Raw genomic sequence first — 23,681 nt, 5'->3', positions numbered from 1 at the left:
ACACTGCGTCATTGGATATGATTGACAGCAGCGCAAGCCAATGGCTGCGCTGCTTTCAATCCATTCACTGTAACTAATCAACGGCCAGGCTGAGCGGCAAAGAGGATGTCGGAGGCAAGCGCTGGAGTTTCGAGCGGTCAGGTAAGTAGGGGGGGGGGGGGCGGTATTGTCGGATGTTTTTTCACCTTATTGCATAGAATGCATTAAGGTGAAAACATTTTTACCTTTAAAACCCCTTTAATGAAAAACAGGACTGTTCAGGTGAATAGTGAAGAGAAAACTCCTGTTTTCTCTTCACTATCTGTGACCTGCCTGATTGCATACAGATTGAAACTCCTAAGGTTTGACCTCATATTATATGGTTTTGGTAAATCTGAAGGAAAAAATCAGCAGAAAATCAGATAATGTGTATGGGGCTTAACAAATAATGCAGTAATTCTTATCGCTGGGGTAAGTCTGCAATAACGTTTGCTAAAGTCCTTACAGTGTATGTTGCTTTCCTGAAAAAAATTTCCTTCCTAAAAGACTGGAGTTACACTTTACCTTTTCTTACCATTCTACATTCATAACATATTATAATGAAACAGATGCCACTTGTCAGTATGTCTCCTGGGAAACACAGTACTTCTAAACTATTTTGAGGCGGTTTTTGGGTTTATTCTTTGTACATATAGTGCACTCAGCAGGGCATCAACATAACTAACATTTTAGCTTACAATATCTTGTGATATCCTGTAAGTCATTTAATGTTGTTTTTGCATTTCTCTGCACAGTAGTTGTTCAGTAAAGATTTGTGTACCATTATCTCAGCTGTTGAACATTTCACTCATTTTTTTTGGACAGGCATGACTGTAAGTGCCAATAAAGATGGCCTAGGAATGATTGTCCGCAGCATTATAAACGGCGGTTCCATAAGTCGTGATGGTCGAATTCATGTGGGAGACTGTATTTTGGCTATCAATAATGAGTCCACAGCAAACCTAACTAATGCCCAGGCAAGGGCCATGCTGCGGAGACATTCTTTACTTGCACCGGATTTAAGGTAGGGGAGCTAATAATTATTGAAAGCATTTACTTTATGTGCTTAGTGTGCCAAAAATGTAACAATCTGATTTTACAACATAGAGGCAGATTATGAAAACTTGAGGGAAGAAAATATTAGAACCATATCTAATATTAGAACCATAATCTTTTTTTATTATAAAACCTTCACTAAGGGAATTATGGCAAACACCTTATAACTTTTAACACATTCAATTGGTGTCCTCACTGAAGTATTTAATCCTTTCCCTTTTTGTTTCTTATTTGTCTTTTTTAACTTGTTGATCTCCCTTATATTTGAAATGTCTGTTACACTCTTCTTTTTCTCCCCCTTTTTTTTTTCTTAAAAATGTTTATACTGAATAGAACTGCTTATTGCTTTGATTGAATGTGCTCTTGGAAAAACGTAAACATATGAAATGTCCTAAATGTTCATTAAGAAACATGGGATGAAATAATTCTGAGACACTGGGTTATTCTGCTGCCTTCAAGTGATTAGACACTGGCAAACAAAGCTGTAAGACAGCCTAGTATAAACCTCCCACTCCCAGCGTGCTCCAGTTTGCCAATGTCCTAGGAGAATAGATGTCGTCTTTCCTTAATACTTTTAGCAAGATCCTTTTTTCTTCTATCAAGCTTATACAGTTGCTTCACTGCCATCCTTATCCTTGGCATAGCCACAGAGGCCGTACTTGAACCCAGTTGTGAGGAACAAGCAGGTCCACCCTGTAGTGTTAAGTGTACACACGGGGCTCTGCTGAGGCATCCTTCTAGACATTTCATGTAAAGTGTGAGTGCTTTACAGATCTAGAGCTATGGTGCACCCATCTGGTGGAACCCTGTCCCTGAAGACTCCTCAGAATATTCTCACCAGGAGGATGAATGATGTCTGAATGGGGCTTGTTCTTGTCCTCTGCAGCTTATCTTACTTGTGGGGGCTTGCCGAGGGTCTTTCAGACCGTTATAGCAGTAAAGTCAGGGCTTTGCCTTTTTGATGAGGGAGCCTGGTGTTTTGCTTGCCATTTTGCTCCAGGTTATCCCTGGGGAGGTTAAAAAAATCTTGGAAGTGACACTTTTGGACGCTGCACTATTTTTGAATTTGGTATTCAGTATAGGCTCTACTGATTTTTTTTTTTTGAGTACCAACTGCAGTCAATCGCTAATTTGCATACTTTAGTATGGCAGATCTTAAACACAAGGGCAGTGGTCACCAACAGCTCCAGGGACCCAACACAGATGGCATGAACCACTTTCCCCATCTTGTGTAACAACACTCTCTGGAGTCCTTTTTAATCTTTTTCAGGTGTGGCATGCCCCTCTGTCTTGTCTAGAGAGGAACTCTCTGCAACCATGTCTGAACTTATGGGGGAAAATTACAGTCAAGCTAGCTGGTTTTGAACTCGGGCCACAACCTCCAGAACCCATTTCTGATTTCACAGTGACTGTAGCTACTTTGAGGAATGTGCTGTATCCCTATTAGATTGCTTTTTACATGAGGTGGCTCACTCCGCTGTTATAACTTCTAAAATTGAAGATAGCATTTTGGTCCTTATTGACATGGTCCACTCATTGGACCTGAAACCTGTGTCATTGAGCTCTAAAGGGCCCCCAGTCTTTTTAAAACGTTCCTAGCACACTCCCTTCTGCAACCTGTTTTGTATAGTGATTGACATTATTCAGGCAATGTGTTTGCTCCTCTTTTCAAAGGTTTCCTCTCTGTAGTGGATATGGCTATTCCCTGTATTAAAAAGACTGTTTCCGTGTAGGACATCCTGGTGTTGAAAGATTCTGTGGATGGAAGGCTGAAAGCTCTTTACAAAGTTACATATTTTATACGTTTGAAAAAAGCCACAGGTCCAACAGTGAGCATATAGACTCTATCAATCAGTGTCCAACAGACTGTTCAAACTCTGCAGAGGTTTGCATGGCTTCTGAACATCCCTGAAGTTGGTGCTGAAACGCCACACAAGGAGTATCTAAGACTGTTATTGGATTCTACTCAGTCCAGGGTTTTCCATCTGCAAAAAACTTGCAATTCTCTACTCTCATGTTCGCATACTACAGTCCAGAAGACAACCAACCCTCTATTTTTGCATGTGGGTTCTGGGCTTAATGGTGGCTCTGTTTGATGCAGTTTCATATGCCAAATTCCACATGCCATTTCAGCTCAACATTCTGGCTGTATAGGACAAGAAGGCGTATTCTTGGTAATACAGTATTTGCCTTACTCCCAAAACCAGGCTAGCCCTTTGCTGGTGGCTCACAAGTCCAGCCTTGGAGTCTGGGAAAGCCTTCCACCCACTGACCTGAGAGGTTCTCGCGATGGATGTCGTGACACCATGGATGACAGGCCAGGAAAGAGTCCTAGACACTATCTTGGTACGGATTGATTTGGCCACTGGAAAAGGTATTTCCCTAATTCGTGTTCTTGAGCTTAGGGCGATTTGATTATTCCTTCAATACTGAACCTCTTGACTGCATGGTCATTTGACCAAGATTAAGTCAAACAATGCCACATTAGTGGCTGACATCAACAAACGGTGAGGAACAAAAAGTCTTGCAGCTGACCAGATTCTGACTTTGTTGGAACTTCATGTGCCAGTTCTGTCCAATGTGCACATTCAAGGCATCATCATCGTCTAGACTCGGAAGAATGGTTCCCCCACTTGGAAGTGTTACCAGTAGGGAATGCCAGACCTAGATCTCCTGCTTTCCAGGTTAAAAAAAAAACTGAGCAAGCTTGTCTCTAGGTCCAGGGATTCTCTAGCTCAGGGGTATTGAATTAAAATCCACAGAGGTCCAGTCAGTAAAATTGTATTCCTGCAGAGATCCGAATAGCATGTTTGATTAACGATTACCACTCCGCGCATTGTCACATCACAATCCCATTAATACATCAGTATTCTAAGTCCCTGTGCATATCACCCTCCCCCTTCCCTTTTTATTTATTTTACATTACAGTCTTCCCTTACAGTATCACAACCCCTCTCATAATTCTGTCCTCAGCCCCCTCTTCATATCACCCCCCATTCTTTTATATTCCTGTCCTTTGACACCCCTTTTTATATCACTCCTGAATTCCTCCCCATCCAGCACAGCAGTGGCATAGTCGTCTCCCCTGTCCTACCTTACTCAGGGCTGAGCACAACAGACACAGCAGGTCTAGAGCTGACATCAGGAGGCAGGAAAGTTCTGAATGGAGCAAAGGATCTGCACAACCTTTTCTGTTAATCTGCTTGTGATTGGTTGCTAGGAATGCCCAGCAACCAATCACCTGATGCTTAACTTGAAAAGTTAACTTTGCAGCTCCACCCTTGTCCAGAGCTGTCTTGCCTCCCGATGCCGATAGCAGCCTGTGGGGAGGTTGGCGATGGCTGAGGGTGAAAGCTGGCTCCTAAATGGCAGGATTGGGGCGGGCGGAACAGTGCCTCGGTCCGGACGTGGCCCGTGGTCTGCCATTTAGTGATGCCCACTTTAGCTAATGCAGTTAGTGCTGTATTGAATCTGTCGGATCAATTCAATCTGATTTATGCCCTTCCTCCTCTGAAATTCCTTCCGTACTTGCTCTACAGATGAGATGGAGAGCATTCTGGTCATTCTCATCGCCCTGACCTGGCCCACGATGATGTTGTTCTTGGACTGCAACAAACTCTCCGGTGGCACTCCCACATTGTCTGAATCTTCTTTCCCAAGGACTGATTTGCCACCCTGTTTCTTATTTTAATGGCGTCGCTAACGAATGGCTCTAGCTGTTCTTTGAATGATCACCTGCACCTCACTCCTTAGTGAAAGTCATTTTTACAGGCCACATTGTTCCTCATTTAATGTTCTCCAATGACACCACAGGATCTCAACATGGTTCTGTCGCTTTGCCAGGAATATTTCTCTGTCTACTCTCTCTCTCATAAGATTCCTCATTGCATTCACCTCTCTGAGGTGAGTTTCTGGGTTGGCAGCCTTATTTGTAAATGACCCTTTCTGGTGTTACACAGAGACAAGGTTGTCTTGAGGCAGAAGGTTTTTTCTTTCCAAGTTGGTTTCTTCCCCTCATCTTTAACCACAACGTTGTTCTACCCTCTCTTTGTCCTGCTCCTAGGTATCCTAAGGAAATTCTGTCCACTGGATGCAGTACACCCTGTTTAATTAAATCTCTCTGCTACACTTTTCTTTAGACAGACTCCCTTTTTAGTAATTATAAGGTCCCCTGTGGTGGACAATACGCCTCTCATGCCACCATCTCTAGATGGATTTGGCAGCACATTATTCAAGCCATTGAACTTAAGGACAAGATCCCATTTTTCCCTGTAAAAGCACACTCCGCCAGATCAGCTAGTTCTATATGGGCTTTTCAGAATTTTGCATCTGTTTCTCAGATTTCCAAGGCTGCCACCTGGTGTCCTGTTCACAGGTTCATTTGATTTTGCCAGATTGATTTTTTTTTTTTTTTTTTTTTTTTTACTTTCAAAACATTTTTATTGTAATTTTCGAAACAACATCAGTATGAACATAACTGAAAAGATAATATCTCAAACAGTAATCCAGCATAGGGATAAGGTACATGTAAAATAATGGGTAGGTCAAGATGTGAACAGATAAGCTCCATGCCCTGCAACCCGCATTGTATAGGATCAGCCCAATGGGCGGTTGCGAGCGGTCCTGGGGCGAGGCTGGTCCCTGCCTGGAAAGCCAGATTGATTTTTAAACTTCATCTGATGCTAGCTTTAGTTGTAAGGTTCTTCTAGCAGCTCTCTAAGATCTATTGAGCCACATCTGTTAATTGTGGGGCAGTTGCCACCCCCCTCTTTGGACTGTTTTTGGATGCCCCAGTGTTTCAGAATGGATTCACCCCATGTAATTTTAATGAATGGTTAAGGATCCAGGAATTTTGACTTTTTTTTTTTATCTTTTTCTTGAAGTTCTTTAACAGACACAGGTCCCACCCCTCTTTTTATGATCCACTCCCACTATTGCTTTCCCACAAAACTGGAGCACACTGGGAGTAGGAAGGTTTATACTGGGCTGTCCTACAGCTTTGTTTGCCGGTGTCCAATCTTCTTGAAGGCAGTAGAAAAACCCCTGTCTCTGCAGAACTTCAACCTGTGTCTCTTAATGAACTTGAAAATAATTTTATGGTATGGCTTGCCCAGGGCTAAAGCATTTATAAGTTGCAGCATCTATGACATTCTAAGATGATACACATGAATTGGATCTGACTACCAAGATGCTTCCCAGATACATGTACCAAACCTAAAGTGGCCCTTTTCAGTAACTTTATAAGTATGCAAATATGCATTGATGATAGGTTGCAATATACAGTAGAAATATAATTTTCACCATTCGGCCTAAAGAAGGTAGAATTCCTTAGCCAATAGCAACAAAGGTTTTATATGTGTGAGATATTGATAGTTTTTTACACTGTCAGGTCACAGAAAGAGAACCAGTTGGAGACTAAATGTGTGATTACATTAGTTGGCCAGAATCAGAGGTAGCAACAGGCAGACTGTTTATAAATTAAAATACAAAGGCTACTGGGCAGACATCAAGACTTGCATAATTTTGTCATACATGGGCCAGCATCTTAGTCTAGGAAGTAGACACCTGAGATAATTGATGCCCAAGCGATAATTACTCCAGTCATCTTGAGCAAAAGAAGACGAAGAACTGGTCGTAAAAAAAAGTAGGAAACCAGGTCAAAGTCAAAAATCAGCAGTCACCACAAACAGTCCGCATTAAGAATACGATCTGGTTGCTTGTTCAAGTTGTATTCTTCGGAAAAAAAGCTAACATAAATTCTTTGGTTTTTATTTAGGGGAAAAAAATTAATTACTTGATCCTCCCCTCCCCACAGTCTCTGCACACCCACACTCCACCGGCCTAGGGTCCAAATGTCATTATGACTAGAGCAGGATCCACAGCCCTATTTTGGACGTAAGAATTGTAGAGGAGCATGGGATCAAGTAACTAAAACGGTTTCACCCTTCCCCTAGAAGAAAATGAGCAATTAACCCTTGCAATGCTGGTACAGCCCTACTGCAAGGGATATTTGACCAGAGTTGTGCTGTAAATATGTGGTGCTAGGTCCACTTGTATACATGCTTGGCCAATAATCTCTATGGCTAAGCAGTTATAAGGAGGAGGGAAAGAGGTGTTTGGGGGGGGGGGGGGGGGTGGATAGTGCAAAAGTGTCTATACCGTTTTAGATTAAAAATAAGGCAAAAAATATATAATAAAATTAAATAACAGCATTAATTCAATGGTAATGTGGCTATGTGGTCAATTTACTAATATTTGGGAAAATATACTGTGCATTGCAAGTGCACTTGCTCCAGAGCTTAGTATAGTGGTAAAGCTTCACTTTAAAAAGAATACCCAATCACATGCAAGGAAAACAAAATAAAAACAGAATTTTTGCTTGTACGTGATTTGGTGATATAAACCAGCAGAGCTTCTCCACAGATCTAGAGCAAATGCTTTTGAAGTAATCTTCAAAGTGTACAGTATATTTTAATCCGCCAGCCTCTATGGTATATTCCTTAGCAGTTAGTCATAATTTAGCCACATCTGGTTTGTTGGGCTGTTTGTAGGTGATCTGTACTTGTCCAAAATGTTTTAAGAACTTTCCAGCGAGTCAGAAATATTTTTAGTAACCCATAATATTAATATATATATAATCTCATGCATTCAGTAACTATTGATTGTTTTTTTTTTTTTTTCAGTTTTAACTTCAGTCGTTTTTAAAAGCGGATATGAATTACTAGTTTCCTTTTATTGAGCACATTTGCCTTGTGTTGTGTGCGTCTTCCTTCAAATTTTCCCTAGCATATTGTTTGGTTCAGACCTATTTTGTCATTCAAGCTACCTAGAAAAAAAAAAATAATAATTATTCAGCAAAACTGTACTGCAACACTCTGCAGACCTTACAGCAACCTTGTGTGAATGGAAATGGGGAAACTTCCAAGATGAACATATTGGCATTTTTGTTAAACCACAGGTTTTACTTTTTCGTTGAAAGGATAGAGCAATTTGAGAATCGCAAGCTTTAAAACAGCTGGCTAGGGTTGCAGGTTTGCGTTGTTTTGCACTGAGAACCAGCTGTGCGGCCACTCACAGAATGCATGTCGTCCCACTTCACTATCCACCTTGCCAGAAGCTTCTGCTATCTGTGCTGGAATAAGAGCCAGGGCTTTGCCTACTGCAGCAGCTGCTTCCAACATCTGCCAGATAATTACCAGTTTGAAATGAAATTCACCTGCCCTCACCTAAAGAATAAATTCCTGATCAAGGGAGAGAAAGACGGATGGCGTTAACATTTCCCCATCCTTGTTCATAATCACGGTTATAGACACACAGAAAGAGCAGATGCTATCTGGGGGAGGTGTTGATGAAAGGGAGCTGGGATTTTAGAGGAAAAAGGGAGACAAAATAAAATTGCACATACTTTTAACTACATATGTATGCTTCAAACATGCAGTGCGAGGCTTTGGCATTTGTTAACACTATTGTAAAAAGATGCTGCATCATATGCTTCCCATTCTAGATCTTCTCCCGCACCTGCTGATGATCAGGCCCCATTTTATGTGTGAGTATCGGTGATTCAAAAGCTCCGCATGGCTTATCATCTTCTGTTCAGTTGTCTCATTCTTCATAATAACCGTTTCTATAGCTTGATCCAAAAATGAACGGCTTTTTTTTTTTACAGCTTTTTTTCTTTTTGTAATTAAGTAACATGTTATATATTCCGCAAACAAATGCTACAGTGATATTATGCTTCGATTTTAACTCTTTTTCGTATATTTTAACCTTACCCTGCATGTCTTTTTATTTTCACCTACCTTTCCTCTAATATAAATGCATTACCTAGTCGATTGCTAGCAAGCCTTCCATTGTGTAATGTCCTCACTAACCCTTTAAGAACCCCGCTCTACTTCCTCTTTATCCGTTGCATGTGCTGTTTGTGTAAATGCAGGCTCTCGGGGGTTTCTTGCATGTGGAGAAGTTCTATTTTATCTTTTTGTAATCCTTTCCTCCTTACCTAAAACTGTTTTCCTTGAAGAAAGCAGTAATTGCATTCCTTGTTGAGTAGCTGCAGCTGGAGAGAGGTAGATGCAGCTTTGATTTGCAGAAAAGAAAATGAAAAAGACCTTGGTGGTGTTTGTATTTTCATTCATTTTAATTTCCTAAATCAGAATGTATCACCTGCTGTGTCCAACCTTATCACCAAGCAAAACAAGCCAACCATTGTTTCCTTGGGTTTTTGTTTTATGTTTTCACATCACACTTCCAAGCCAGTTAGAGTAGTGCACTTTTGTTCTATAGGTATGCCACAAAGAGCTTATTTTATTTTTGGAATGTTTGTGTAGCTGCGTAGAATGCATTATTTACAATTCATGAGGACAATACCAGGCTACTGCTTTTCATTCATACTTGAGTGGTAAACCTTGGAATATACACAAGCATTTGTATAGCGTTCTACTTCTCAAAACTTTTTTTGTTGGTTGGTTGTTTCAAATAAAAACTTTAAAAGAACATTCTGTTGTGGACAGGCTGTATAACTATGAATTCCAAAAGAAAATATGGTATATAGAGGCAAATTTATCAAAACTGAGGCAGTCAGAATCTGGAGCACCTGTGCATGGCAACCAGCCAGGTCCTATCTTTCTTTTTCAAAGCTTAACTGAATGAAGCTGAAGACAGAAGCTGATTGGCTGTCATGCACAGCTGCTACAATTGCCGCCTGCTCCACTTCCTTCCTTGTCCATTGAGGGCTACAGGAAGTTCTACTGTTGGGTTATACTGTTGCCTACATGATGAATGAACATGGGCAAAACAAAAATATATGAAAGCCAGTTCAGGATAACCCCTTCTCATCCCAGAGTGCTTCACTTTTGTTAGTGTGCTTGGAGGATGGGTGTTTTTTCTTCAGCTCTGCTAGGAGGTCTTATGCCCCGTACACACGATTGGGTTTTCTGACAACAAATGTTGGATGTGAGCTTGTTGGTGGAAAGTCTGACCATGTATTCACCATCAAACATTTGTTGTCGGAGTTTCTGCCAACAAATGTTGGCTAGCAGTTTCTCAAATTTTCCGCCAACAAATTTTCCGCCAACAAATTTTCCGTCGCTCAAAAGTCCACGCATGCTCGGAATCGATGCTCCCCAAACACCACACTAGCAGAAGGAGCTCAAAGGGAGGCACATGACTATTGAACTTCCTTTTTATCGGCTCACCATATATCTTGTACATCACTACTTACAACCGTCAAACAAAATTCCATGGTCTTGTTGTCGGATAGGCCGATTGCATGTACAGGGTATAACAGTTTTTTTGTTAGGTTTTTTTTTTTTTTCTTAGATTAATTAACAGCATATTTTTAGGTTCAGTGGTGCTGGCATCTCTGCAGAACCCTCTGTAAGTAGGTCAATCGGACTGAGCACTGGGAGCTTCCTTGCTATTTTATACAGCTGAGTGGCATAGGATTTCCTACTTTCCTCTGATTTTACAGTGCATCTGGAAAGTATTCACAGCGCTTCACTTTTTCCACATTTTGTTTATATTGCAGTCTTATTCCAAAATGTATTAAATGCATTATTTTCTCAAAATTCTATGCACAATCCTCTATAATGACAACGTGAAAGACATTTGAAATCTTTGCAAATTTATTAAAAATAAAAAGCGAAAAAAAACCACATATGCAAATATTCACAGCCTTTGCTGTGACGCTTAAAAATTGAGCTCAGGTGCATCCTGTCTTCACTGATCATCCTGTGGTAAATTCAGTTATTGGACATGATTTGGAAAGGCACACGCCTATCTATGCAAGGTCCTACAGTTAACAGTGCATGTCAGAGCACAAACCAAGCCATGGAGTCCAAGGAATTGTCTGTAGACCTCCGAGACAGGATTGTAACAAGGCACAAATCTGGAGAAGGGTACAGGAAATGTCTGCAGCATTGAAGGTCCTAATGAGCACAGTGGCCTCTATCATCCCTAAATGGAAGACATTTGAAACCACCAGGACTTTTCTTAGAGCGGGCCGCCCGGCCAAACTGAGCGATTGGGGGAGAAGGGCATTAGACAGGGAGACAACAACCCAATGGTCACCCTGAAAGAGCTCCACCATTTCTCTGTGGAGAGAGGAGAACATTCCAGAACAACAACTATCTCTGCAGCACTCCATCAATCAGGCCTGTATGGTAGAGTGGCCAGACGGAAGCCACTCCTCAGTAAAAGGCACATGACAGCCCATCTGAGGTTTGCCAAAAGACACCTGAAGGTCTCTACGACCACGAGAAACGAAATTCTCTGGTCTAATGAAACAACTTCTAAACTCTTTAGTCTGAATGGCAAGCGTCATGTCTGAAGGAAACCAGGCACCACTCATCACCTGGCCAATACTATTCCTACAGGAAAGCATGTTGGTGGCAGCATCGTATTGTGGGGATGTTATTCAATGGCAAGAACTGGAAGACTAGTCAGGATCAAGGGAAAGATGAATGCAGCTATGTACAGAGACATCCTTGATGAAAACCTGCTCCAGAATGCTCTTGACCTCAGACTGGGGCGAAGGTTCATCTTCCAACAGAACAGCCCTAAGTACATAACCAAGATAACAAAGGAGTGGCTACAGGACAACTTTGTGAATGTCCTTGAGTGGCTAATTCAGAGCCCACACTTGACCCCTATTGAACATTTCTGGAGAAGCCTGAAAATGGCTGTGCACGGACGCTCCATATCCAACCTGATTGAGCTTGAGAGGTCCTGCAAAGAGGAATGGAAGAAACTTCCCAAAATAGGTGTGCCAAGCTTGTAGCATCATACTCAAAAAGACTTGAGGCTGTAATTGGTACCAAAGGTGCTTCAACAAAGTATTGAGCAAACGCTGTAAATACTTATGTATATGTGATTTTTTTTTTTTTTTCATTTTTAATAATATTGCAGATTTCAACCAAACTTTTTTCATGTGTCATTCTGGGGTATTGTTTGTAGAATTCTCAGGAAAATAATGAATTTAATCAATTTTGAAATAAGACTGTAACATAACAAAATGTGGAAAAATTGAAGCGCCTTGAATACTTTCTGGATGCACTGTACCACAGATGGGGTTATTGCTGAGGGACTCAGTCGTGACATCAACCGTTTGGAGTATTGCATTCTTTCTTGACTTTCAGAGTTGAGTAAGCATTGCCCCGCTGCTTCTCCTGCTTTGCAAAAGAGCCAAATGGAATGTTGAACTCTGGTCCATTGCTATTGCTCATCTGTCGTGACCTTGGTCACGACCCGCCTTAGATTCCTATTCGCCAATAACTGTATGGTTTAGAAGCATCCCGTTCTGCCTAGCGACAGGACACTGATCACCGCTCCCTGTAGTCGGAAGCTGTGATCAGTGTCGCGTCACACACAGCCCCTCCACCCCACATTTAGAATCACTCCCTAGGACACACTTAACCCCTGCACCGCCATCTAGTGGTGAACCCCTTCACTGCCAGTCACATTTACACAGTAATCAATGCATTTTTAATCGCACTGATCGCTGTATAAATGTGGTCCAAAAATAGTGCCAAAAGTGTCCAATCTGTCCACCATAATGTCACAGTCATGATAAAGATCGCTGCCATTACTGGTAAAAAAATTAAAATTATAAAAATGCCATAAAACTATCCCCTAATTTGTAGATGCTATAAATTTTGCACAAGCCAATCAATAAATGCTTATTGAGATTTTTGTTTTTTTTACCAGAAATATGTAGAAGAATACATATCGGCCTAAACTGAGGGAAAAAAAAAGTTTTTTTAGATATTTTTTGGGGCTATTTATTATAGCAAAAAGTAAACAATGTGTTTTTTTCTAAATTGTCACAATTTTTTTGTTTATAGCAAAAAAAATAAAAACCGCAGAGGTGATCAAATACCACCAAAAGTAAGCTCTATTTGTGGGGAAAAAGAACAGCCATTTTGTTTGGAAGCCACTTCGCATGACCGTGCAATTGTCAGTTAAAGCGATGCAGTGCCGAATCGCAAAAAAATGCTCTTGTCTTTTGCCAGCCAAATGGTCTGGGGCTTAAGTGGTTAACTGGGAAATCACAAGCCCAGTAGAGGATTTTCTTACCTTTAAGATTTTTACTGACCAGCAGCTAGAATCCCTTCTGAACACTTAGTTTTCATTGGTGGTCTTCAGCCTGTTTTGGCTTGGACTTTAATCTGTCAAGACTTTGGAAGAATGGGTTAAATCCCTCCAAAGAGCTCTCCTCACCACCATTGTGTATTTCTTCCTGGTGGTCCTCCTATGTGTAGATTAATTTCTCTCTATTTGAAGTTCATTTTCTCTGGGTATTAAGCATCAGGTTGATTTCCAATCCTCCCTCTGGTCATGTTGGCAGATTCCTTTATAAGGGATTTTCTTACTACACTGTCTGCACTTTATGTGGGTTGCGCTATTTACAACAGGTATCTGTTGGTTCTCTGGATTTGGAAGGGTGACAGTTTTATTAGGGTTTCCAGGCTTAACCACTTAACAACCGCCCCTATAGCCGAATGACGGCTACAGGCCGGTTTCTTAACTCTGGGAGGCCGTCATATGACGTCCTCCCAGAATTCCGCTCTCGCACGCCCCCTGGGGCGCGCACTCGAGAGCATCCGTGACCGCCGGGTCCACAGGACCCAGCGCATCATGCAACACGGTAAACGGCCGCTCATAGCGGCCGTTTACCACGTGATCGCTCCGTCGAATGACGGAGTGATCACTTGTAAACAAACCGGCGTCATGTTATGACGCCGGTTCCTCCCTCCCCCTCTCTGTACCGATCGGAACAGCGGAGGGGGAAGAGATCGGTGTCAACAGCGATGTGGGCTGCATCTGCAGTGCCCACATCGCTGCTCACTGAAAATTAACCCCTTAATTCTCTGCCAATACTCTGCAATACCCTGCCATTACTCTGCATTACTCTGCAATACTCTGCATTACTCTGCATTACTCTGCATTACTCTGCATTACTCTGCAATACTCTGCATTACTCTGCAATACTCTGCATTACTCTGCAATACCCTGCATTACCCTGCAACACCCGCCAATACCCTGCAACACTCTGCAATGCTCTGCAACACCCACCAATACCTTGCAACACTCTGCAATGCTCTGCAACACCCGCCAATATCCTGCAATGCTCTGCAACGCAATACTCTGCAACGCCATACTCTGAGATTCCCAGCCATACCCAGCCATAGTTGGTGATACCCTGCAATACCCAGCCATAGACACCCCCCCTCCCGCCGCCCTCCGGTGCTTCTACCGACTCACCAATACGATCAAATCCAGAATCTTTTTTTTTTTTTTTTCAGGCTTCCCAGCTTAGAGGTGAGATGCGGGGTCTTATTGACCCCATATCTCACTGTAAAGAGGACCTGTCATGCCATATTCCTATTACAAGGGATGTTTACATTCCTTGTAATAGGAATAAAAGTGATCAAAAAATTTATTTGTGGGGAAAAAAAATGTCAAACTAAAATAAAGTAAAATTAACAATAAATTTTTTTTTTTTTTTAAAGCGCCCCTGTCCCCATGTGCTCGCATGCAGAAGCGAACGCATACGTAAGTCCCGCCCACATATGAAAACGGGGTTCAAACCACACATGTGAGGTATCGCTGCGAACGTTAGAGCGAGAGCAATAATTCTAGCCCAGACCTCCTCTGTAACTCAAAACATATAACCAGTAAAAAAAAATTAAATCATCGCCTTTGGGGATTTTTAAGTAGCGACGTTTGGCGCCATTCCACGAGCCTGTGCAATTTTGAAGACTGACATGTTGGGTATCTATTTACTCGGTGTAACTTCATCTTTCACATTATGCAAAAATTGGGCTAACTTTACTGTGTTTTTTTTTTTTTTTTTTTTAAGCACAAAACTTTTTTTTCAAAAAAAAGCATTCGAAAAATTGCTGCGCAAATACCGTGCGAGATAAAAAGTTGCAATGACCACCATTGTATTCTCCAGGGTCTTTGCTAAAAAAACATATATAATGTTTTGGGATTCTATGTAATTTTCTAGCAAATAAATGATGATTTTTACATGTAGGAGAGAAATGTCAGAGTTGTCCTGGGTGCTCCAGAACGCCTGATGGCGCTACCTGCATGTTGGGCCTCTGTATGTGGCCACACTGTGTAAAAGTCTCACACATGTGGTATCGCCGTACTCGGGAGTAATAGCAGAATGTGTTTTGGGGTGTAATTTGTGGTATGCATATGCTGTGTGAGAAATAAACTGATAATATGACAATTTTGTGAAAAAAAAAAGTAAAAAAAATCTTGATTTTGCAAAGAATTGTGGGAAAAAATGACAACTTCAAAAAACTCATCATGCCTCTTACTAAATACCTTGGAATGTCTTCTTTCCAAAAAAAAAAAGGGGTCATTTGGGGGGTATTTGTACTTTTCTGGCATGTTAGGGTCTCAAGAATTGAAATAGGCCGTCAGTACTTCAGGTGTGATCAATTTTTAGATATTGGCACCATAGCTTGTGGACTCTATAACTTTCACAAAGACCAAATAATATCCACCAATTTGTACTTATTTTTACCAAAGATATGTAGTAGTATAAATTTTGGCCAAAATTTATGAAGAAAAAATTACTAATCTGCTAAATTTTATAACAAAAACAAAGAAAAATTCATTTTTTTACAGAATTTTCTGTATTTTTTCTTTTATAGCACAAAAAATAAAAAAACCCAGTGGTGATTAAATACCACCAAAAGAAAGCTCCATTTGTGTGAAAAAAAGGACAAAAATTTCATATAGGTCCAGTGTTGCATGACTGAGTAATTGTCATTCAAAATGTGAGAGCACCGAAAGCTGAAAATTGGTCTGGTTATTAAGGGTGTTTAAGTGCCCAGTGGTCAAGTGGTTAAATTGGGGATTGAGTAACGGAAACGTCTGTGTGTCTGATCGCTGGACTGATAAGGTCCTGGCCTCAGTCACCAGTTTGTGTATTGGATAACTGAAAGAAAAAGGTTGGATCAAGGTCACTGTGGTGTGCCCTTTACCAGACAACATGGCTGAGGTGAGCTGAGACATGACAAAATGGCTGCTAAGCACACAGCTATGCATTAGCCCAGTAGGAATGACTGTTACAGAGACATGCTGCTAAGAGAACGGGGCACCTTGGGCTGGCCTACAGATTTTTTATTTTTTTTTTACATTTTGTGTTCAATACTCCTGGCACTAGAAATCAACAGTAGACCGTAATCCAGGAAATGTATTTATGGTAAGTACAAAAAAACTTTTTTTATAAATAGATATGTAAGAATACTGAATTATATAAAAATATTTTTCGATAATTTGTACATTGTTCTGACCTACATGTTAAATATTTTTACCTATGCAATGTTCAATTTATGATTCAACGTACAAGACTACTTTTCCATGTACCAGATCATTTTTTCACGTTTTTACTTTTACTGGTTTCAAATCAAAAATCACTCCATTAAAAATAGACGTGGCAAAGGGGGATATCCCAGACCCGTACAGGTATTAGTCCATTAAATACAATCATACAGCAAAATTACAATAATACTTATGTGATTAACATTAATGTCAGTAGGACTTCAGTATGTAAAATTTAAACCTGTTTTGTGATAATAGTTTCCTCAAGAGATACTGTGCTGGTGATGGCAAAATTAATAATGGTTAACACAAATCAGGAAAAAAAAAAACATAACATAAACCGCAAAAAACAGATTGCTCACAACTGGTATAATGACATCGCAGGTGCTGCCAACAACCACTGGAGAGAAGTGCAAGAGGAGGACCACCCAAAAGATGGAAAACCAACCCTCTGTTGGGCCGGGGCACTGCAGAAGGTGAAGGCACATAAACTTGAGGGGAGCATAACAAACCAGACCGTGGGTCTAAAAAAAAGTTTTATGATTAAATTTTTTTCAGCCAAAAAAAAAAAAAAAAACAGGCACCCACAGAGCACAGCAAAGGACATAATGCAGACAACATACCCTGCAATGTATACAAGCAAAATAATCACTGGCTCTAAAAATAGGAAATCAGTATTAAAAAAAAAAAAAAAAGGAAATCTGCAATTAAAATAAACATTGCAAATATGGGACCCGAGAGCTGTGACATCCTCACTTGTCAAAAATGACTCACAGGGTAAATGCCATGTATGCTATGAATGTCAGGGTGCACATATATAAGGTCCCAAATGGGCTCCTACCCCAGTTTCCTTGCCACCGAAACACACCTGTCTGCTGGCATGGTGGATGTGCCACTGCGCATGCACAGCTGGAGCCCCGGTGACACTAAAGTAGTACAACCTGAAGCACCAGCCACACATGCCCAGTAGTGGCGGGGTGGGACAAGACCAGATACGCCATCCGCCTAAACCCAGAGGGAGCGCCCAACCAACTTCGGTATCGGGTACCCCATGGAAATATGACAACTGCTATGCGTGTTGTGGTATCTAGGCAACCCGATACCAGCAGAGGCAGGAAGCGCCAGAATATTGGCGCTGACACAGCACAGAGCAGGCAAGTATACCATGTTTATTACTTTAAGAGAAAAAAAGAGCATTTACAATCACTTTAAGGCCTAATTATAGTCTGCTCAAAACCTATAAAAATCATGTCACCTTGGTTCAAAAAGTAAGTGTTGCGTTTTACGGTTTGCTCCTCTTTATAGTTTCCCCTTACGACAGCACTGCAGGAAGCGAGGTGGGGAGAACGTCAGTCCACTGCTCTCACATTGCGTACAGTAGTCTTTAGCTATAAGCTCTGGACCACTCCGGTGCACTTCTTTCCTGAGCCTCCCCCCTCACTTTGACAAAGACAATTACCTGTGATGTGGCCTGTCTGAAGCTACCCCAATCCATCTGTGTAGTGTCGCAAGCACCATTCATTACGATAGGCAATATACAGTAAGTAGAGAGCATTAGGCTGGACAGAGTACATGAAGAATAAAAAGTAAAACACAGCAGGAAATGTTTGTAGGCTCTTATTTCTGCTAGAGGAGTTTGACAAGGTGCTTAAAGCTAGTCTTGCGTGGAGATGGGCTTTAAACTTTTGTATATTCCAAATAGTTTTATAACCAGTCCATAAAATTAAGCAAACGTAGTAAACCATAGTTAGATGTCAAAGTTTGCAGAAACATTTATCTAGATATTGTGTTAAGTTTTTTTTTTTTTTTTTTTTTTAAAGTTAAGCAAGACTTTAAAGGAGAGGTATGGCCAAAGCATTTTGGCTATACTTTCCTGTGGGCTACAGACATGCACTCCTTTGACCTGCTATTAGCCGACAGCGGGCTAAAGTCTGCTGTCATCTGACATTACAGAGCCAGTCTAGGCTCAGAAAAGATCCCATATGGTTGGAATCTGCCCAGAAGCCTGGACCTATAACTGGCTCAGCCTCTCAGTGAGCCACTGAGAGTCTAAGCCAGACATTCCTCCACAGCCCAGCGCTTCAGTGACTGAAAGTCACCAGCTCTCTGCAGACTGAGGACCAAGAGCTGACCAATCAACTGTGTTTTCTTTCACTTTTTTTTGTTTTTGTGATTCCCATACTTCTCTTTTAATTTGAACAGGGATGCCCAAACATTTGCATAAGGCTCAAATGAATACATACAAGACACATTGGGACTTTAATGCCAATTAGTGCAGAGTAGAAAAGATTAAAAAAACGCAGTCTGTCAAAGAACTCACTGGCTCTCGTGAAGCGGCCTACATGCAACCAGGCCTAGCCTCCAGTAGGTACCCAGGAACATCACTTCAAGAGGAAGTAAACCCTGATGGGTTTACTTCCTCTTTGATTTCCTGCAAAGGTAAAGCATAATGGACTACTATGCATCGCTTAGTAGTCCATTATGTGTCGCTTACCTGACACAGGAGCCAGCAAAGTCACCGCTGTCCCCATGTGTACGGAGCCTCCATCTTCTTGGTGGGTCGTGCTGCTCCGGCGCTGTAATTTGACGGAGCTGCGATGACGTCACTCCCGCACATGCGCACGGGAGCCGCCACTCACGGCATATCAGCGTTAACAGTGGCGCGCTCAGTGCGCCTGCGCGCCGCTGTCTGCGGCTCATGCGCCGTAGACAGCGGTGCCTGTCTTTTGCCAAATATCTCCTAAACCGTGTAGGTTTAGGAGATATTTCTTGGACCTACAGGTAAGCCTTAATCTAGGCTTACCTGTAGGGCAAAGTGGTTTGTAAGGGTTTACTACCACTTTCAAGCTTAAAGGCTAAGTTCACCTTTTCATGTTACATCTATATTTAGGGGTACAACACCCCACACCCCCACCCACTTTCCTCTGACACTGCATATTCTGATATGATTTTTTTTTTCCCTAAAGGTAAACTTATCTTTTAAACCAACAGAAGGGATGCCAGAACAAATTCATAAAGGAGTCCAAAGCTGTTTTGGACTTTATGAATCTGGTTTGGCATTCCTTCTGTTGGTTCATACCATTGCAGAAGACAGTGTAAAAAAAAAAAAAAAACTCTATGAAAGCTGAGAAACCACTGGTCTAAACGGACCACATCAAGATTTTACTACAAAACAAACAGGTTATAGCCGAGTTGTAAATAAAGGAAGTGAGACCTAAAATAAAAACATTAATCTAGAAGATGTTTGACAGTAAAATTACATAAGTTTAAAAGAGAAAGTTTAAATTACAACTTTTTTACTTTTAAGCATTCAGCCTCAATTTTATTATTAAGCAAAAATCTGAAGAAAAAGCATTTCTCCCCTCCTCCTATAGACAACACATTTTGTATTGAAAGCAAAATCTTGATCATGCATTCATGAGTTGTTTATCTGACTCCTACTCATTGGATGTCAGTCAAAAAACCCAGGTGCCAGGCAGTGGATCAAATTCATTTTAGCTGTGATATCGTCATGTTTACTGGCTAATTCCCAAAGCACTTGTGTTGGTAGCCACCAGCTGTGATGCTTGATTAAGGTGCTGGTGGGCTTCATGGTATTTTTATCTCCCTTGATTCAATTTAGCACATAATATGAAATCAAATGGAAATTACGTGTATTCTTCTGTCAGAGCAGTGCTCTTCAGGTCTTTATTAGAAAGAACATATTATTGACAATTTGTAACTCATTCCTTTCCATGAAAATCCTATTAAACATCCTTTTTTTTCTGAGAAATATAATGGTTCTTTATGGAGGCAGACGGGGAAAATGTACACAACAGCATAGTCTAGAAATATCTCATTATGCAGACTAGTTCATTGGTCATTTACATTTTATTCTAATCTATAGATGAGAAGCATCACATTTTGTTTTCTAAGATGCTCATAACAAAAACATGTTTAGTCTTACTGTTGTCTTATTTATATGAGTAGTTGGTGAACAGGTTTTTAGTACTAACATTGCGTTATCAGGAGACCAGCAGTCTACCGTACCAGTAGTCTAACCTTTAGCTGGGAAAGCCTTCTCTGTGCCCTTCTCTGATTTAGATTTGATTACAGGTGCATTGATTTGCCTGAGTTAATGGCTAATGCTGGGTACACCATATACAGTTGTGCTCATAAGTTTACGATTTCTTGGCCATTTTTCAGAGAATATGAATGATGACACAAAAACATTTCACTCATGGTTAGTGTTTGACTGAAGCCATTTGTTTTTATCCGTCAACTGAGTTTACTCTTTTTAAATCATAATTGCAACAGAAACTACCCAAATTACCCTGATCAAAAGTTTACATACCCTGGTGATTTTGGCCTGATAGCATGCACACAAGTTGACACAAACGGGTTTGAATGGCTATTAAAGGTAACCATCCTCACCTGTGATCTGTTTTCTTGTAATTAGTGTATAAACGGTCAATGAGTTTCTGGACTCCTGACAGACCCTTGCATCTTTCATCCAGTGCTGCACTGACATTTCTGGATTCTGAGTCATTGGGAAAGCAAAAGAATTGTCAAAGGATCTGTGGGAAAGGTAGTTGAACTGTATAAACAGGAAAGAGAAATGAAAAGATATCCAAGGAATTGAGAATGCCAATCAGCAGTGTTCAAACTCTAATCAAGAAGTGGAAAATAAGGGGTTCTGTTGAAACCAAACCACGGTCAGGTAGACCAACTAAAATTTTAGCCGCAACTGCCATGAAAATTGTTCGGGATGCAAAGAAAAACCCACAAATAACTTCAGGTGAAATACAGGACTCTCTGAAAACATATGGTGTGGCTGTTTCAAGATGCACAATAAGGATGTACTTGAAGAAAGATGGTCTGCATAGTTGAGTCGCCAGAAGAAAGCCATTATTACGCAAATGCCACAAAGTATCCCACTTACAATATTCCGGCAAACGGCACTGAGACAAGCCTCAAACCTTCTGGCACAAAGCATTTGGAGTGATGAGACCAAAATATGGCTTTTTGGCCACAACCATAAACACTACATATAGAAAGGAGTCAACAAGGCCTATGATGAAAGGTACACCATTCCTACTGAGGTGGATCGCTGATGGTTTGGGGATGTGTGAGCTACAAAGGTACAGGAGATTTGGTAAAAATTGATGACAAGATGAATGCAGTATGTTATAAAAAAAATACTGGAGGAACATTTACATTCATCAGCCGGGAAGCTGTGCATGGGATGTACTTGGACATTCCAACATGACAATGATCCAAAACACAAGGCCAAGTCGACCTGTCATTGACTATAGAAGAAAAAGTGAAGGTTCTGGAGTGGCCATCTCAGTCTCCTGACCTCAATATCATTGAGCCACTCTGGGGAGATCTCAAACAGTTCATGCAAGACAGCCCAAGAATTTAGAGGAACTGGAGGCTTTTTGCCAAGAGGAATGGACAGCTTTACCATCTGAGAAGAGAGAGAGTCTCATCCACAAATACCACAAAAGACTTCAAGCTGTCATTTATGTTAAAGGGGGCAACACCTGGTATTAATAACTGGGGTATGTAAGCCTTTGATCAGGGTCATTTGGGTAGTTTCTGTTGTGATTATGATTTTGATTTAAAAAGAGTAAACCCAGTTGATTGATAATAAATGGCTTCAGCCAAACACTAACCATGAGTGAAAGATAAAGTTTTTGTGCTATCATTCATATTCTCTGAAAAATAGCCAAGAAATCATAAAATTCTGCCAGGGTATGTAAACCTGTGAGAACTGTACGTTTCTTTTTCATTCAACTAAACGGGCTGAAGGAAAAAAAAAGAAAAATGTACAGATCTCCCCACTGAGCTGTTGTGTTCTGACAGGGAGACTAACCATTGCTGCTACTCATTCTTTTGTCCGACAAGGAGTTGTACACATAGGCCAAAAAAGATGGATATTTTATTTCCTGAACCAACCATTTTTGGACAACTATTGGCCATTGTGTAACCAGCTTAAATTCCACCAATTGCCACAGACCTGTCCAAATAAGGTTACCCTTACTGGCCACATTGGGCAGTAGAATGACAGAGGCAAGGGAAAAAAAATAAATTAGGTAGATTTAGGCCCAATAACAAAGTGAAGCTTTTACTGTAAAACATGGAATGCAGGCTCCCTTTAAACACATCCTGTTGTAAAAAAAAAAATAACATGAAATGGCAATGTCCTGAAAGTTACAATTATGTTGATTCTCAGGAATACATTTGTTCTGAGTAACTAAACCAGAAGCAGTTGAATCAGGGTGAAGTTAGCAGACTTAATACCTGTTCCAGGTCAGTGACCCCGAGATTTGAAGCCACAGGACTAGTGGAATTTAAAAAAAATGGGTCAATCTCCATATTTCTTTCATGACATAATTCCATTAAGCTCCTTGGGCGTTTCTAGTACGTCCGAAGTCTGAAGAGATTAAAACAAGCTTACAGCTTGTTTGTAACTGGTGCGCCTGTCAAATTTAGTACCTGTGCCTTGGTCCAAACAGCAGTTGTGTCTCCATAGACTAAATTAGGCTGCCTGCATGTTGCTCCTGGTGGCTCCAGCTGCATAAACAAACCACTCATTCATGCTGTATGGACCACAGCACCCACATGAATAAGGCTGGCCATAGATGGATTGAAATTCAGACTGGCTGAATTTTGATCCATGTGTGTGTGGCCATCCCTGTTTGACAGAAGTCGATTGTTAGCGCGACTTCTGTCGAGTGTGATTCTTGGAAAGCTTATGTAGATCATCGGTTGTGGAGAGTACCCCTGTCAGAATACAAGGTCCCGAACGGAAAGGGATTTTTCCATCCACCTCGCTTGTCAAAGGAACCTTTGGCCAGCTTTAGCCCCCCCCCCCCCCCCAGCACTTTAACAGGATTAAAATGCTAGGAGGTGGACTTTTGGATCGTGTGACAGCTGTGATTTGGCTGTTACAGCAGTCACGTGATTGCAAGCATGCATCAGAAGCTGCCTTTCACAGCTTGAAGGTACGCAGCAAACATGTTCTCAGCAAAAACAAGCTGTTCGCTATGAATGCATATGTGCGGCGGCTCTGCCTTAAAGCCCACCCACCAAGGCGCTGCATATATGCTGGTGGGTACTAGTTAATTATGTGTTTTATTGATATCATAATTACTATTTAATTTTTTTTTTACTATTTCTTTGGTGAAACATCAGAGGTCTAAACAGACTTTTGATGTCTCGCTTTTGAGTCAGAGAAATGTCTCTGGGAGCTAATTAAGTGACTGGACCAGAGTGCACTTAGA

General features: G+C 41.0%; 1 protein-coding gene across 9 annotated transcripts in view; it reads left to right on the top strand.

Moving 5' to 3' along the window:
• MPDZ (multiple PDZ domain crumbs cell polarity complex component) overlaps positions 1-23,681 on the top strand; it is a 257,104-nt gene that overhangs the window by 129,556 nt on the left and 103,867 nt on the right. For 6 of the 9 annotated variants that reach the window (XM_077475101.1, XM_077475103.1, XM_077475102.1 and 3 more), the window contains 2 exons: positions 844-1,042; positions 8,579-8,620. In XM_077475101.1, coding sequence (XP_077331227.1) covers positions 844-1,042; positions 8,579-8,620 — 241 coding nt within the window. The remainder of the gene's footprint in view (positions 1-843; positions 1,043-8,578; positions 8,621-23,681) is intronic. The other 3 variants (XM_077475104.1, XM_077475106.1, XM_077475098.1) reach the window with 1 other exon arrangement.

The sequence above is a fragment of the Lithobates pipiens genome, unplaced genomic scaffold (genome assembly GCF_037356315.1).
Source record: "Lithobates pipiens isolate NorthernLeopardFrog02 unplaced genomic scaffold, aLitPip1_a1.2 Scaffold_13, whole genome shotgun sequence".
Lineage (NCBI taxonomy): Eukaryota > Metazoa > Chordata > Amphibia > Anura > Ranidae > Lithobates > Lithobates pipiens.
The sequence above is the reverse complement of the archived record's forward strand: the minus strand, read 5'-3'. Positions and strand labels throughout refer to the sequence as shown.